A 17,725-nucleotide genomic window follows, 5' to 3' on the forward strand; every position below is an offset into this window, starting at 1 on the left:
ACCAGATGTAAAAGTGAATTTGTGCAGATCATTTTTAATTAGCCCCATCAGCTGAATTAGAGTGAATACTGGATTGTCTTCCTCAGCCACTACAGGCCCTCCTGTGCCTCCCGTCAAACCCCTGAAGTTCCAGCATCAGCTCCTGCCTGCAGACTCTCTCGGCTCCTCCAGCTCTGTGGTTTCACCTGCTGAACTGGTTCAGTATCCTGATTCAGAGGCCATAACAGGCCAGACTGAACGCCTGCAGCCAAGCCCTGCAGACCTGAGGTCCTGCAGCCCGCTCGAGTGGGAGGAATCAAATGCACTGAAGCCCCTCACTGACGAAACCCTGTGCAGCTACGTGGAGAGACTGAGGAGAGAGGGGCAGGGAGGGAGAGAGGAGGAGGAGGGGGAGGAGAAGGAGGCTGGAGGGAGGAGAGGGCTTGACAGAAGCTCCTACCATCACGCCATCGCCGCCTTAGAGAACACCAGCGAGGAAGATGAGGAGGATGAGGAAGACAAGAGGAGGGGAAAGGAGAGGAACGGTTTCCAGCGGCCGGTCGTAGAAACGGAGTCGACGTTCCGGCCGGTGGAGTTTGGATCTCGACTTCTGCCGTCAGAAAACAAACCGCTGGAGATGGTGGTTCTGAAGAGAGCGAAGGAGCTGCTGCTCAGCCACAATCACCACAGCATAGCCAGACACCTGCTGATGGCTGACTGCCAGGTACACGCACGCACACACACACACACACACGCAGACACACACACACTCAATCTCACCAGCGCTGTGGAGGCTCATCAGTCTCTGCAGCCCTTTTCCAGAGGCTGAGAGGTCAAACGGTTCTTCCTGATGAACTAAAGAGCTGACAAGACAAAGTGAGTGTGGTGCTAGAGGAGGATCAACAGCAGCCAGAGAGATATCTCACAAAAAGCAACCTCAAAGCTGTTCTGATTATGTTAATTGCTTCAAACTGATCATACAACATTAGGAAATGATTTATTCATCCTCACTAAAGCCTTTAGTTACAGCACAAAAAACTGCCTCTTCGATCTCGTTTTATTTTACACCGACTCTGAGAAGATTTCACCAGACAGACGTTCACACACATTTGGAGGTAAACATGTTTACTGGTGCTGGTACACATAAATCCTTTGTGTGTGTGTGTGTGTGTGTGTGCGTGTGTGTGTGTGTGTGTGTGTGTGTGTGTGTGTGTGTGTGTGTGTGTGTGTGTGTCACAGAATTAGATTTCTCTCCTGCAGCTGATGTTAGTGCTGGAATAAAATGATCCTCCTGACGCAGGAGAATCTAAACAAAATATTACACCGAATCAACACACATACAAACACACGCATGCACGCACGCACATATTAGTGTTTTTATCACTTTTGGATACATTACATAGACTTACACTCATTTCCTGCAGACTTACCCTAACCATAACCACTACTTGGCTAACCCTAACCTTCACCTTAACCCAAGTCTTCACACTAAAATGTAATGATTTACATCATGGGGACCTGTGATTTGTCCTCATAAGGAAGGCGCGTTCCCACAATGTGACTGTGTAAACAGATTTATGTCCCCACAACATGAGTAATACATGTGCACGCCCACACACAGCAGATAGACAGAATCTAGAGGACGATCAGCAAATATAACTGACAGCGTCTTGGAAACGCTTTTCTCCTCCAGGTTGCGAGGATACTCGGAGTGACTCCAGAGCTTAAAGGTCAGATGGGCGTGTCCTCCGGTCTGGAGCTGGTGACGCTGCCGCATGGTCGACAGCTGAGGCTGGATCTGATGGAAAGGTACACAGCATGCACACGCAACGTTACATCATGAACTCAGAGAGCCTGTCCATGAACATGTTTCCAGGAAGTTCAGATCATTTCATTGTGGCTTTTTTTCTTGTGAAAAACTGTGCAACTCTTCAGACCTCTAACATGTCTTCACTTAACCAAAGCTGGTGCACCGGCCTGCATGAAAAACTGAAATTAGAGCTGGCGTCAGTCGTGATTCATCCCTGCTGATTCTCTGTGCTGTCCTGTTTGAGGCTGCCCTGTAATGAGAGTAAATCCTCCTTCAGACAGTCACTCCTGCTCTGGGACCAGACAGCCACTGAAAGATCAGATTAGAAACTGAGGGAGCCACACAAAAACAGACACAGACATTACCCTGCCGTTGGCTGGTGCTAATAGTCCACCTCTCCTCCATCTCCCAGACACCACACCATGGCCATAGGCGTTGCCGTGGATATTCTAGGATGTACGGGCAGCGTGGAGGAGCGGGCGTCCACCTTAAATCGCATCATCCTTGTTGCCCTGGAGCTGAAGGACACGGTGGGCGACATGTTCGCTTTCACAGCCCTGATGAAAGCTCTGGACCTGCAGCAGGTAACACACACACACACACATGTGCACGCACACACAAATATAAACTTAAAATAATGAAACAATTAGTGTTGGAGCCACATTCATTCATCAAGTGCCGTTTATTGCTGCGACTGAGTTTCTGCTTACATGAAAGCATCAAACTTGAAAAACCTGCATACTCCTGAAACATTTTCTGACACTCAGGAAGCATGTGTGAAAACTTCAGCTGGTTTAATCTCTTGTAACAGTGACAAGTTTAAAAAATGGTTTCGTGGTGGTGTGAGACACTCGATGTGTGCTGTGCTGTCTGCAGATCAGTCGTTTGGAGGAAACATGGACGACTCTGCGAAGGAACTACACACAGACCGCCATCAGCTACGAGAAAACACTCAAACCTTTCTACAAGAATCTGTACGAGGGCTCAGGTACTGAACACACACACACACACACACACACACACACACACACACACACGCACTGGAGTCATTGATGAAATCAGATGGCTGCAACATGTTGCTCTAAGGAGCATTACTGATTGTCAGGGAGTCTGAAACAGTATGAAATTAATACGCAGAATATGAAAAGGAGGTCAACAAAAACACCAAATATCTTTAAAAAACAGTCCCTGAAGTTGCATCCATGTGCAAATCAGCCTTTTCCAAGCTGTGAAGTTTAACACTGGAGATTTCTGTGTATTTTGGTCAGAAATGAAAACACAGAGGTTGTAAAGCATCCTGCCATTCACTTACATGAGACCTTAAAAAGGCTGAACAATACCTTTGTTGTGTCAGCATGTAAACACCTCTGAATATTCATTTAGGATGGCTGAAATCTCTGTATTTGATGTCTCGGTCCTCTGCTTTGGAAGCTCACAGAGCTTAAAGGAGCTTAAATGTACATTCAATGAAGTGGTTCAGTCACTTTAGTAACATAAGAGCAGACAGACGCAGCAGGCTTCACTTTGGTCATTTTCCTTCACTTAACCAGGTAAAAGTGTTGAGATCAGCATGAGGATAATGTCACAACAATGTGTACAAACAGCACAAACAGGCTGAAGATAATTGTCACATGCTATGAAAGATGATATAAGGAAGTCATAGTTCCAGTATTTCAGAGATCATAGAAGGATTTTATGTGTGTCAGTCAAAGGTGCTGCTATGTTTGAAATCCACTCACCTCCCTCCTCCTCCTCCTCCTCCTCCTCCTCCTCCTCCTCCTGCAGCTTCCTCTCCTCCAGTGGTCTGCGTCCCCCTCCTACTGCCCCTCCTCACTTTGATGGAGCGGCCGTCAATCACACCGGAGGGGGCGGAGCTCTGGGAGACCAGCGACCAGGGCTGTGATATCATGCTGCGCCACCTGGAGGCTGCACGTGACATTGCGCACAACTCACAGAGCTACACGGCCAACGCGCAGAAGATCTTACAAGGTAAAAAAAACCCAAAAACCTTTTCATCTTCTTCTTTTGGTCAGTAAATGTTTCTCAGGCTCATAAAGTCGGTTTGTGTGTCTGTCTTTAGACTTTCAATGCGACGAAGAGCTGCTGGAGGTGTTTAAAACAGACTTTCAGCTCCGGCTGCTGTGGGGGAGCCGCGGCGCTTCAGTCAACCAATCAGATCGCTACAACAAATTCAACCTCATCCTCACCGCGTTGTCACGGAAACTGGAGCCGCCGCCCAAAACACAAACCTTAATCTGAGCAGCAGCTCACATGGTGACACGCTCCGGACTTCAGGAGAACATCAGGTGGATCAGCTGTGACGAAGGAGAGATCAGAGAACAAGCTGCTGTCACTGTCAGTGTGAGGAAGAGGATGTCACACTGCGCTCACACTCGCCTCTTTGTAATCACTGAATATTTCACCAGTGAAAGGAGAAGTCTGTCTTTTTGTTCAGTTTAACGTGTGTGCAGAGCCCGTTACACGTAGAGGCAGAATCTGGTGACAGGTTGGTGCATTTGGAGTATAATCCAGCAGGCTTTCAGGGGCTGTTATGAGCAGAAGATCTGGGTAAAATTCATTTAAGGAGGATGATAAACTGTCCAATAGTTTAAACATCACGACCTGCAGAGACTGTACACTGTTGTTTCCCTTCACTGTGACAGCAGGTCCTGCGCGTCCATCATTTCTATCAGTTAATATTATGTTTAACTCACAGAGCTCAAGGGATGAAGGAGCCGCAGGTCACAAAGATCCTCGAAGTTTTGGTGACAAAAATCCACCAAAAATGGTGAAATTGCTGCTTGGTCACAACTAAAGTAGCATGATGTTTGTGTGAGAACAGAGCAGACAGAGAGGCTTAAAGGGACACGATGGTTTAGAAATATTAGAAGGTTCCAGTTAATCCAGAACATGTTTCAACAAGACTAACGGAGAAAAACAGAGAATAGCTCTAAAGTCAGTTCAGTCAGAACAAAGACCTTTTCTAAAGAAAGAGTCAGTGTCTGTGTAAGACAGAAGTACATGTATTTAACAGTGACAGTGAGAGACGGAGGTGTCAGACAAAACCACCTGATCACTGTGTTGCTTGTTTAAAAGGCCAAGAAAGTAAAGACAGAAACATTTTATCCCAAATCATCAAATGACAAACATCTTGTTTCACTTTCAGTTGTACTTTCTGTACAAGCGTAAATGTAGCTACAAGTGTCTTTTTCCTGACAGATGAGCGTATTTTTGTTTCTGCATAAACTGATTAAAAACAAGTATGTTAACATGTGAGAAACCTAAGCTGTACATATTTAAAATATCAGCACGTTAATAATTGTACATATTTTATGTAGAAGGCTGACTGTAAAAAAAGATGATTTTACTGTTTATATTATAATGAACTGCTGTAAGATTTAATAAAGTGCAAGATCTGCAGAGTAATATACTGAGTATCTGCACGTGTAGCAAAGTTTAAAAATGCCATTATGAATTCAAGTCATTTGAAAACTGAAAGTCATGTCTGGAGGCTTTGTGTTTCATTACTGACTGTTTTTGTCACGTGATCCATACAGTGGATATAGACTCTGTTACTTTGGTCATCATGTCATCACTTCCTGCAGCTATAAAAGGTCACAGAAAACAAATCCACGCTTCATCGCTGCTTATTTTATTAGAACAGTATCTTGCGAGAAGAAAACAAAAAAAGCATTTTGTTCACAAAGTGTCTGACAACATTCAAAGTAAAAAGATGTGCACATCAATATGGAAAGAGAAGTACTGCCATTGGTTATTACAACATGGTAAAAACACACACATTTACATGGATGTTAATATCCTGCAGATTCACTTTGTACCTGCTGTTTTTATTTACTGTGACTGGATGTTGATGCTGATAAAAGAAAAAAAGTTTCACCTGGAGTCAAACAGCTGGAGAGAATCTGTACATGGTTGTCAGAGGTTTCCACAGGACAGACATGACGATTAGTTAGAAGAAGAGGAATGTGGAAGAAGACGTCTGGTTTTCGCTGGATGGTGAACAGCACCACGCTCACCGTAGGTTGGCAGGTTTCAGTACAGAGCTGTTCGTACAAGAAGCATCTCAAAGCTCATTTGTTATTATGTATTTTTGCATAATATGCAGAATTGCAGCACGGTGGCTCTTATAATACACAGCTCACAGTTTTTATACAGATATTAATTAAAAAAAAAAACTGGTCAGTTTTGAAGCTGCTGTGGTACCACTGACATCATGGTTTCTGATTAAAGGGACAGTACACTCCAAACAGGCCACAGTCAACCTACAGGAGGAAAGAAAATGAAAATCTGGAGTGTACCGTCTGTTTAAGAGTTAGTAAAAGATGCCTGCAAGCATCCTCGCAGCAACACTAACCCTACTACCCCATCCCTTCATGTCACATCAGAGGATCTTTACCTCCATTTCAGATAAATCCTGTCTGTCTGAGTGCATTCACAATTACAAGCAGGGTTTAGTGCTGAAGCTTTTTTTTTTTTTTTTTTATGAATTTTGGACAAACACCCGCACTGGTTCCAGCTTCTCGAATGTGAGGACTTCCATTTTCTCTCACTGTGAATTGAATATCTTTGGGTTTGGACTGGAAGACTTCCCCTTGGGCTCTTAAAACTTTCCATGGACATTATTCACTTTTTTTTCTTTCAATATTTTACAGACTTAGCCAAAAATAGTAAATCAATAATGAAAAACAATGAGTTTCAGCCCTAACTGCTTAGTGGGACAAAAAAAGTCTAATCTGTAACTGCAAGCATCCATCATCAACATGTTTCTGCTCAACTCATTAGGTTACATTTAGATTCATTTGTCCATCTGCAAGGAAAATTATTTCCACCGTCCACACAGCCTCAGAGTACACAAACACATCAAACCGGACAGAATCCATCAAATCTGACAAATACATACATGAATCCCACGCAACCTCACAGTACACAAACACACACACGCATCAGATGCAGCCATGACGTCTGACACGTGTGTGCACAACACATAACGCACTGATGGATTTGTGTACAGGTTTAAAAGGCATCATTTAAAAAAAAAAAGCAAAAACAAGCAGACTGTAGAAACTATTCACTTTCACTTGCACCATTTTGCATCCCCAAGCCAATTAAACCCGATCAACCAAGAGAGTCTGAAAAGAAGAGCTGCTCATTTTGGGAAATACGCTTTCTCACTGAGACTTGGATGAGAGGACTGATGCCTCTCTCATGTCTGTATGGTAAAAGCCAGCAGCCCATTAGCCTAGCTTAGCTTAGCATTAAGACCAGAAACAAGGAAACAGCTAGCAGGCTCCGTCCAAAGGTAACAAAATGGGTCTCGTTTCTTTAATCTGTTCAAAGTGTAAAGAGTTGTGGAGAGTGAATCTCGAACTATTTCTCTGATGCAAAATGAATGACAGGAGAGGAAATGTGGAGTAGTGTGACCCAAAGTTCAAGTAACAACACCTACAGCATCATTCTGTACATTTCACAGCTTCATGGAGGAAACACAGATTACAACAAAGGCGCTGCCACCTGCTGTTTAGACTGACGAGAGCGGAATCATTAGTGGCATTTCTGTCTTAAATAGCATCAAAGCGAAGTCATACTTTACTTCAGATGTGTACTTTTGGTAGTCTATTGAGGAGAAACAGTGAAAAAAGCACCAGAAAGATGAATGAATTCAAAGAATCGAGAAAATCATGCAAAGAAAGTCTGTCAATGCTCATCAAGAGTTACAAAAAGAGTATAAAAATCATCAGAAGAGAGAACCACTGGAGCTGTTTTTGCTTTCGTTCACGCCTCCTCCAGCAGACGACGCAGACCTCCACTCATCCGTCCATTCGCTCACTCACTCGTTCATTTAATCAGATTCAAATGCTGTAGTACTTCAGGGCAAAGTGCATCAGTTCAATTCAAACCTTCTCGTCTCTCATGAAGAGTGTCACAAACAAACCTAAAAACAATCACCATGGGAACACATTCAGCATGACATGAAAGAGGTTAATATGTACAAATCATTCAATGGTTAAAAACTAACGTCACGCATGGAACAGCTGCACGTAAACACACATTTACATGTCAACATGTACGGAAAGCCAAACATGCAAAACTGACACTTTTTTTTTGGCCTGTTTGGCTTTCCGTAATGTGCGAACGTGCCGTCGATACATGCATGCGTGTGTCGTCACATTCGCAAATACAACTGATTAAATGAGAAAAAACATTTCGTGGAGATGCAGTTGAGAGTCTCCAAGAAGGCGGGGCTGGGCCCAGGTGGCTGATGGGAGATGTAGTCAGGCGGAAGAGTAGACACATCCAGATACGTGTGTATGCGGGGAATAATCCCTCCACAGTAAATCCACATGAAGTTTTAAGGCAGAGTCTGTCTCCAGAGCTCCTCTTGATGTTTGGTGTTACTAACAGTGGCCCAGTCCTGCTGGAGCTGAGCTGTGGTTTGGTGAGGGAAGGCTCCCATCTGCTGGTCAACTGGTGGAATTACAACTCAGGAGGAAAAGGAGAGGAGAGGTGGGAAGAGAAAGGTGGTAGAGAGCTCCTGTATTCACCTGCTGTCTGCCTAAAGCGGAGCTCAGATTATACTCAGCTGCTGTTTGGAAAACATTCGACGCACAAACGTAAACCATCCTCATGCTGGACTTGCATTAAAACATCACGACGGCATTCAACACTCAGCCAAAGTTGTGCGCACGTACACTTTCGCAAAGTTGAAAGGTTTAAGTCACTGATGGAACACTGGAGGACACGTTAGGGACATGCGACTGTATGAGGGTGAAGGCAGGCATGAGGAGCAGAGTGGCTCAGGCAGGCAGGCAGGCAGACATCACCAACAGAGCACAGATGATGACAATGATGACAGGGATGAGGTGGAGCGGTGCAACACTGACTTTGTTAGTGCAGCAAATACTGAGCATGACTGACTGACCCTTAAAAGATGACAAATCCTGATGTTCCAAGTTATGAAGTCAAGTGATTTACTCTCACGAGGAGCTGGACCAAAGGTTTGGGAGGTAAAGTCTGATTTAGAGAATATTTAGCTGATGGTAAGGAAACACTGAATCCTCCTCACAAAGCAAGCTGAAACAGCTCAAAAACAAAAGCTGACATGGCATTTGATTTTGAACTTGGGCCATTTTTGACCTTAAACAAGCAGTTTGACCAAGAAAAAGCTCATCTCAAGTGGCACTTACTTGGTTTCCTGAAGCTTTCAGCCACATCTCATAGCCCTCCTCAGCAGATGACGCTGCTCAGTTGCCATGTCGTCTTTGGTGATGAGAAATGTCTTGTCAAAATGCTATTTTAAGGTTTGTGAAGCTCATTCATTAGAGTGAAAAACGCTTTAAAAATGCTTATAAAAGAAGCTTCAATGGCAGGCACTACAAAAGGCTTCGAGAAGCTTTTCCTCCAACGCTTTGACCAGCACCTACAGAGAAGACTGACTGAACTCATGAAAGGCAAACTATCCTGTTAAAGCACAGAGCAGACAGTGAATCAATGAGGTGGAGAGATGCTCCTGATAAATCATTAAAGGATAAATCTACACCGAATCAGAGAGAACCTGCTGTTGCTCTGCTCTCTGTGAACACACACGTTTTGCCCTTAGCCACGCCCAAGTTAGTGAGGTCATAGCACATGCTGTCAAAGGTAAAAAGGGAAAGTGGGTGCTACATACTCGAACACTTCCACCCACAGAGAGCAGAACATCAGCATGTGTTTTCTCCTGTTACAAGGCTGTTAAACCTGTGCAGCCACCGCAGAAGTCCCATATTTTAAGACCCTTACAGACGAGTAGGAGGCAAGCTGCAGCCTGCTGAGCAGCAGAGGAGAGGGACTGTGGTGGCAAACCTTGCCGCTGCTGCTTAAGTTTTAGCCCATCAAACCTTTGCAGCTGGCTGCAGAGATGAAGACACCGGTGTGACGGTGGTGAGGCCTGCTGTATGCAGCATTAGCTGTAGCTGCAGCATTTGTCTCTGTCTGCTCTCAGAAGGTCTTAAAAACAGGAGACCAGCAGGAGAGGACGTTTGGAGGCTCCTGTGGGTCAGGGCGGGACTTCTCCAATGGCTGCCACTCATTCACTGATATTAGTTTTAAGGTCATCTTCTCTTCTACTCATGACCCTCCTTTCTTCCTCTGGTATCCCAGAATGCTTTGCTGATTATGGATATGTGAGCATGCAGACATGCAAACCTGCCACCTGTATCTCTCTTTCCCTCTCTACCTCTCTTTCCCCTCACTGCTCTGTTCCTTCGTCACCCCCACCACCAATAATCAGTAATCAGCGTGAGCCCTCCACCAGCCAATCAAATCGCCCGGCCACCCTGCAGCCCTCAGGAACCTGCAGTCACATAGAGGAGAGAGTCGGTTACTAAAAGACAGGCGAGTCACACACGCACACGCACACACACACACACAAATGTGACTAAGGTTGAGAGGGAGCTTTTTGTTTTAGCAGGATGGAAGCGCTCATGGGGAGAGACTGTGCCAGTGTGCCGCGCTTCAAAGGAGCAGACTGCAGGTTTTCCATCAGTATCCTGCTGCTTGCTTCTGTTTATGTCATCAGCAGTCAGAGCTGCTGGGACAGCCGTCCTCTCTGTCTTTATTGTGTCAAACTGATGAGGAAGACTAGAGGTCTGCAGCCATGAAGCATACTAACTTCAGCAGAGCTGTGAAACTACAGCTCAGCTTGCTGTCAATGTCTGCAGCTGAGGTGTCCTCAAAGCTGGTGATCAGATTGGACTCAATCGTTAAACAACACAGCAGCAGGTCCATGAGCTTTCGTCACATTTGGCAGCCTTCCCTGATAACAATGGCAGCAACACTCTCCAGTTAGCTGGGTACAGTCACTCAGTGTGCCTGTGTGCCTTGATTCTGCACCCTTGTTTGTACTACAAGGTGTTGGCTGCTGTAACAACCCCGGAACGATACTGAGCTGGACGATGTACGTACAGTACAGGACTGAACTATCATGGATGGAAACTCCAGTCTTCACAGCCGTTTTTAATCAGTGACTCAAACAAGGACCAAGAACAGTCAGTTCATCAGTGAAAGATAACAACAAATATACGATTCTTCAGAGGGAAGCAAACAGCCTCCGTTAGCTGGAGTGAAACTATTTTCATACTGCACTTTGTCACCTTTGTTCTAGCTCCTGACTGCCTTTGGTGAGCGGGTAGATTGAGATTTTAGGATCAAAGAACACAGCTGGTGATATTCTGTATTTCTTATTGTTAACAAATACCATAAAAACAACAAGTATTATCTGTGCGATCAAAGCCTGAATCTCTTATTACTCTGCTGCTCCCAGAAACACCAGAAAACTGATCAGATGAGATCAGATTTGTTGTATTTTCATTTTCTCAAACAGACTTGTCGTTCTTTCACAGGGGAGAAACATTGATTTGACTCATTAGTGCTTTAATCTGAACGACTTTTAATGAGTTTAATATGATGCAATTTAAATAAATAATAAAATGATTATTCTGTTCATCACATCATCATCATCATCATCATCATCATCATCATCATGGCTTACCCATTAAGAGACTTAAAGGAGGTTTTCTAGATTTTATCAGCATATTGTGCCATTGCAAAGTCTGCCTCAGGGTCTTTATGTGGGTCATTGTTTGCCATGTTTTGGCTTTTTCAAACTGCTGCACTCGAGCACCAAACATGCTCTGTTTGATGCCGAAAACAGCCCCTTACAAATGCACTAATTATGAGAGTTTTAGTGATGTTTCCCAAAAAGTCCAGAGAACAGCTTCAATGAGTGTTGAGGGTTTTCTATATTTGTAACTTCTTTTTAAAAAGTACATGATCAGTAGGAACCAATGAGCTTGGAGACCTGACAGCTGAGGGAAATCTGAAAGTATTAAGACCATTATTGTTGTTTTTGGTTATTTCAAAGGATTTGTTGACAATAAAGACAAATGAAGAATAACACCAGCTTTGTCCTTTAAAAAGGACACGATGTGATAAAGACTAAACTCCTGTAACAACGTCCAATATGAAAGCAGTCTCTCTACGAGGCTGGACCCAGACAAATCTCTGTAGATGTAAGGATGGCACAGGTAACACAGAAAAACACGTGCAGACTCACACGCACGGACGCACGCGCACACACACACGCGCACACACACAGTGCAATCAGACTATCAGAATTATGTTGAAACATGAATCCAAAGAACTTAAAAATCAGAGAGTTTTAAACATCTCCAGGTCAAAAAAAGACACATCAAAATAATTGAAGGAACAAGTAAAAACAAAAATAAATTGTTTCTAATATATTACCTAAAACAACCTTAAACACTTTGATCGATAAGGAAGTGGTTTAGCCTCGACATTGGGCTCAAAACAGCAGAGACATCTTTCTCACGCACACACACACACCTTATATACAATATACAAGTCACTCAACATCATCAAATAGGTTTTCCTATTTGTCTTTGTGCACAGACACTCACCTCTGAAACACCAGTCCCACAGGTATGAGAGGACAAATGATTACAGAGTTAGAGGAATAAACAGGAGGAGGACAGACACGCGATGGAAGTCAGGAAAGACAAACAGACGAGTGTCCATGCAGGTGTTCAGAGGTGGTCTTTTTTTTCCTTCTGTAGTGTTATTTTGAGGGACAGAAAGCAGGGATGGAGAGGATGACGGATGAGGACAGACGGATGAGAGGACAGAGGACAGTGTAGCTTCAGATGTAGGTGACAGCACCTTTGCTGTTTTTCTCCAGGGTGATTTCTACGTAGGAGGTGGGGACGTAGCCTTCCTCTCCGCTCTGCTTTCTCGCCCTCGTCCAGCCGTCACCTTTGTCCTCCTCGATGATGTACAACACCTGCAATGGACGGACGCAATGAGCTTCTTCTGCTTGTTAGCAAACGCGACTTAAACGGGGAAATTTGTTGTGCATTTGTCGGGGACTACTTTTAGCGGTGGATTAGTACACATTTGCTGCTCTAGTGTGTACTTACAGCAGCAGGTTTTAGTCTGCACATCATTAGAAAACACAAATCTAAGAAATAAGAATAAGAAGTGAGCAGTACCTCGTCTTCTGCCATCACCAGAGTCCCCTCGTTCTGACCTGAGAGCCAAACAAACAAACAAACAAACACAGGTCTTAAACTTCTGCCTCAGACTGCTTTTGTTTTCGCGTTGGTACGCTGTGATCATGGGTAACCTCTAATGTGATTATTTCCAGCTTTGATCACTGACTGTGTTTCTGTCATGTTATCTTGTTAGCTCACCCACAGCGACTGTACAGGAAACCATCACTGCAGCCATGTCAGACATGTCTTAAGCTTCCCAGTAAGTAGCAACATGTTAACATTTATATTGCTTTTACTGCCAAGCTAGCCAACTGGCTGCTTAGAAAAGCAAAAAGCAACAGTTTGTTTAATGTTCTTATTCTTTCAAGAAGACAACAGTTTTCTCCATCAAATCCTAATTTCACAACTTTCATAGCTCGGATGGATTTGTATAATCCTCAGTCAGCTGTCATAAACGTCCCCTCAGAGTTAGCTCTCTATTGAATCCCTTCATGACTGATATTGTGCGTTGCCGTCCTCACCATCAAAGGAGTATAGCGCTTTGCAGTGTCCGATGACAGGCAGCGGGTCGTCGTCGTCGAATTCGTCGTCAAACTCGTGTGGGTCGGGGTTCGGGTTTCCGGGCTGTGGAGGACCGGAGCGGTGGTGAGGTGTGTGATGCTCCTGGCTGGTGTCATCTGTATAACTGCCCTCAGGACTGAAGGGACGCAGGCAACAGGAAAGTATGTCAGCAGGAAGAAGCTTGAAGTCTGCCTCCAAACAGCTCATGTTCAGATGTTTGCCCTGAACAGCTTTCCCTCTGTCTGCGTGTATATTTGACGGATCTGTGTTTACCTCTCTCTGCCTTGAGGAGTGTGATGGTGGTTGTCAGCGCTGTGTCTTCGGTCTCCTCTGGAGCTCTGCTTTCCCTCCACCTCAGATAACCAAGTCTGTCAACAGAGAGAGCACACGTCTGTGAAGGCAGGACCACCAGCATCATCCACATCCAGCAGCTCTTTACAGAGTTGACCAGGAGAAGCTGTTTAGATCATGAGTTAAGCTAAACGTTTCACTTCTTCTTCTTCTTCTTCTTCTTCTTCTTCTTCTTCTTCTTCTTCTTCTTCTTCTTCTCATCCCTCATTGTCCACCTCATGCTTGGGTTTGACATCAGTCAGGTGTTTTTTGGCTCTATTTCAATCATTTCATACCTCATTTTTGTGGATTTCTGAGCGTAGCTTCTCCATGTTACATATGGTCTCTGATATTTTCGGCTGCAGGCTGCTGGGGTCACCCATCTGTGGATTCTTCTCATACACATCCTTCATCTTGTTCAGGGCGTCTCTGAAAGAAAGAAACAAACATGGACTGGAGTTGATGGGATGGATTAATGATAATAACCAGTTCATAGGTCACGAAAGTGAGAAACAACACTGCTTCAGCTTCTCTGTGGTCATTTTTCTGCCACAGTTTTGACCAAAAACAGCTTTTGCGTGATTCTTTTGTTTCTCACTGCCCTGCAGGGAGTATCATGCAGCTGCATCAGATGACTTATTTTCTAGCTGGGCGACTGAAAAAAGTGGCTGAAAAGCTTTCTGAGTCCACACTCTGTTCAGGTTATTTTCGTTGATTTTCTGATCTGTAATAATACATGAAGGAATTGTGGATTCTGCAAGGAATTGTGGGTGAGGTTCTACCTCTGATCCATCTCTTTCTGGAGCTCTTTGCTGAGTTCGTCGATCCTCTGCTGCAGCCTCTTCCTCCTCTGCTCGGGGGGTAAGTGGCTGAAATCCTCCACAGATGGGGCCTGGCAGTAAAAAAACAGACATTTCTTAAACTACACATCAACTCAGAACTCACAAGTTAGTGATGTGGAAGAGTGGTCCCAGGAAAACACACCAGGCAGACTAAACACTCCTCTATATGTCTGGTAAACTGGCGTGTTTCCAGTTGAGCCCAGCTGCCTCTGCCTGTTCACACTCCCTCTATAGACTGAGACTTGAATAGGACTTGTTATCAATGCTATATTAGAAAACATAAATCTTAAAATGTAAGTGTAAATCTCATTTCTAATCAATAACTGGCGCTAAATAATAATCAGTATTTAGATCTTCAGATGCTTGTTTGCCAGGTCAGAATGCAAACATAATTTACAACATTAAGCTTTTCTAGAAGTAAAATTTTCTTCTGAAGTGATGCAACTCTCCCTCGAGGACAGTGTCAGCACTGATGAGCTGTACTGTTCAGTAGCTGACATTAAAAACTGGTGAACTGTCTTTGTATTTAAATCGGTGTAGCACAGCTTCAGTTAGTGAAAACAATACTATAATGTCAGACAGCAGGAAGTCTATTTTAACTGGGAGCTATCTTTACTATCACTACTGGATGGTAAAATTGGACACTATGGGAAGTCCTACGTGGTGAGGATATGTGCACGAGCACCTACACTGCTGGGTCTAGTCTATACACACACACACACACACACACACACACACACACACACACACACACACACACACACACACACACACACACACACTTACCATCTTGACTGACCACTGATGCATTAGCCATTACAGTAAAAAGAGACAAACAACATGAGATGCTGGTTAGTTGTCAGTATGTCAAGCAGCCACCAACATGCCGGCTGGTCAGCATTAAAAACCAGTCAGATCGATGTGTGTTCCCAGTGAGGCCAGAAGGTAAAACTCCACGCCAAAATAAGAGTGAATGATCACATGCCAGGAGGCCGGTGTACGTATCCTCACGTAGTTCACGTTTATCAAATAAGTGCAGCGCTTCATGTGCATTAAATAACGGCATGCGTTACTTCATGGACATGAACTATTATCTACAGCTGAATATTTAAACTCTCCTGCTGCTGTGCAAAGACTCATTTCTGATTTTATTTCCTGCTTTCATCAGCAGCTCAGAAAGCAATCTTCTGAAGGGAGTCAACATCTGTGTTTGTCTTTTGAACAAATCTTCATTGACAAAGAGTCTTTTCATCAAAATGAAATTGGGATTTTTTGCTGAATAAATAAAGAATTCAATTCCTTCAGGAAAAACATTTGGTTTGAATGAGTGGTAGAAGCTGACAATGCATTATTGTACACCCCTGTTAAATCAAAAATGTCTAAAATGGATGATTCAAAGTACCCTGTGGAGCCTCTGACGACTAGTCGTGACATAGAGTGACTACATGTGGGTGCACCTTTTCGTTTGTGCCATTCCAGCTATCAACAGTTGGTGGCAGTAACGTGCACACAAGCAGAACCGCATGTCTTTAAAGGCAGGAAGAAGAAGACTGAGCATGAGCACATGGGAAGGTAAACATCCCAGGATTTAAAATTAGGGCTGTAACTAATGATTACTGTCATTATCAATTGATGTGCAGATTATTTTCTTGACTAATGGATTGACTGCTTTGTCTTTACAGTCAACCAACAGTCCAAACCCTGAAGACCCTACTGTCTACTATCAAATATAACAAAGAATCTTCCAGAGTGGCTGAAAGCAGAGGACTTTTGGAGATTGATTATCAAAGCAGTAACCAACTAATTTTCTGTCAATAAACTTACTGATTCATCCACGCAGCTCTATTTAAAGTACGGGAATATTAAATGAATTCAACATGATTATTAGGCCTCAGAGATGGGTCACACAATGCAAACGTGTCCGTTTATAGAAAGCTCCACCAGACACTTTTAACCGACTTCCTCCACAGTTGATCACATTCCTGACTTTCCCTGTCTGGATGCATCCCTCTTAATGGGATCATATCCCATAAACACTGGGCGTCATAGCAGCAGTCAAACGGACGCTCGGCTGCTCAAGGTCATCCACCTGTTCTTCTGAGAGCCTCATTAAACAGCAGCCAATCACAGGCGGTCCTGGCAGAACTGACGGGAACGAAAACCAATCAAAGAATTGGCCTGGCACTGAGGTGGGTGTTATTCACAAGTCTGTGTTAAACTGTACAAAAGCACGCACACACACACATATCACAGCAAACTCGAGCCAGACCAACATCAGAGCAACACACACAATGTTGATAACACAGTTTTCAGCCGCCTTCTATCCCACACGACACTGACACCAGAATGCCAAAAACCCTCCAAATCCCTCACACACACACCATCAATCAGCAAGGATCCTCCATCATGTGATTGGAGCAAATATCTGTCCCATTAATGAAAGGAAAGAAGAAAAAAAATATCACACAAGAGAAAAAGAGGAAGAAAGCGAAACAAACCAAGAAGGTAGAACAGAGAAAACAGAAAGAAACAGGGTGTCTGTCTTAAAATTAAACCACATTTTGAAATTTTAAACAAATCAAACCTAAAAATTGGATTCAAGTCTCTCCAGAAACGACAGACACCCTGTGCGAAGAAACTCCAAACCCAAATCACATCAACCTGTCTGAAACACACCACAACATTACTTCCTGTCTCACCCCTCTCCTCAGGCCCTTCAAATTCTGGGGGATTCTGGGCACTGTAGTCTTTATCTCAGACAGATAGTGGCTCACTCGGTCAGAGCTGAACCGGGAGGAAGGAGGAGGGAACATGTGGGAGGGGGGCCGGGGACGGGAGGAGGAGGAGGAGGGAGGTGGTGAAGGAGGAGAGGTGGATGGGGACTGGTGGGGAGGCAGGGAGAGAGGACAAAGCCAGAGGTCAGGACAACGCACTGAAGAGCATTTCTTGTTTGGTGGTGGTTTCTAGATCTGGGGGAGAGTTTGTTACAGTCACATTAAACAAGTCGGTCAGAACATATTCAGATATTCAAGTTAACATGGAAATGTATCATCAGCCAAATCTGATCAAATCACTGATGTAACAAACCAGATTAATTAAGAGTCTTAGAAATTAAATATATAAATCAATAATATTGA

General features: G+C 44.0%; 2 protein-coding genes across 8 annotated transcripts in view; one reads left to right on the forward strand and one right to left on the reverse strand.

Moving 5' to 3' along the window:
* The window catches only part of bcar3 (BCAR3 adaptor protein, NSP family member), a 42,155-nt gene extending 36,737 nt beyond the window's left edge, over window positions 1-5,418 (forward strand). For all 3 annotated transcript variants that reach the window (XM_070961655.1, XM_070961656.1, XM_070961657.1), the window contains 6 exons: window positions 87-703; window positions 1,673-1,788; window positions 2,202-2,373; window positions 2,666-2,777; window positions 3,575-3,778; window positions 3,870-5,418. In XM_070961655.1, the coding sequence (XP_070817756.1) occupies window positions 87-703; window positions 1,673-1,788; window positions 2,202-2,373; window positions 2,666-2,777; window positions 3,575-3,778; window positions 3,870-4,048 (1,400 nt within the window). In that variant the 3' untranslated portion in view covers window positions 4,049-5,418. The remainder of the gene's footprint in view (window positions 1-86; window positions 704-1,672; window positions 1,789-2,201; window positions 2,374-2,665; window positions 2,778-3,574; window positions 3,779-3,869) is intronic.
* A 2-nt stretch (window positions 5,419-5,420) lies between these two features.
* Window positions 5,421-17,725, reverse strand: part of fnbp1l (formin binding protein 1-like) — a 43,593-nt gene continuing 31,288 nt past the window's right edge. The window contains exons 10-17 of one of the 5 annotated variants that reach the window (XM_070961659.1): window positions 17,288-17,470; window positions 14,529-14,638; window positions 14,043-14,175; window positions 13,690-13,784; window positions 13,377-13,552; window positions 12,853-12,890; window positions 12,524-12,644; window positions 6,293-10,139 (exon numbers count right to left, since the gene is read on the reverse strand). In XM_070961659.1, the coding sequence (XP_070817760.1) occupies window positions 10,132-10,139; window positions 12,524-12,644; window positions 12,853-12,890; window positions 13,377-13,552; window positions 13,690-13,784; window positions 14,043-14,175; window positions 14,529-14,638; window positions 17,288-17,470 (864 nt within the window). In that variant the 3' untranslated portion in view covers window positions 6,293-10,131. Of the gene's footprint in view, window positions 10,140-12,387; window positions 12,645-12,852; window positions 12,891-13,376; window positions 13,553-13,689; window positions 13,785-14,042; window positions 14,176-14,528; window positions 14,639-15,374; window positions 15,390-17,287; window positions 17,471-17,725 lie in introns of those variants that run through there. The other 4 variants (XM_070961662.1, XM_070961660.1, XM_070961658.1 and 1 more) reach the window with 4 other exon arrangements.

The sequence above is a fragment of the Chaetodon trifascialis genome, chromosome 4 (genome assembly GCF_039877785.1).
Source record: "Chaetodon trifascialis isolate fChaTrf1 chromosome 4, fChaTrf1.hap1, whole genome shotgun sequence".
Classification (NCBI taxonomy): Eukaryota; Metazoa; Chordata; class Actinopteri; order Chaetodontiformes; family Chaetodontidae; genus Chaetodon; species Chaetodon trifascialis.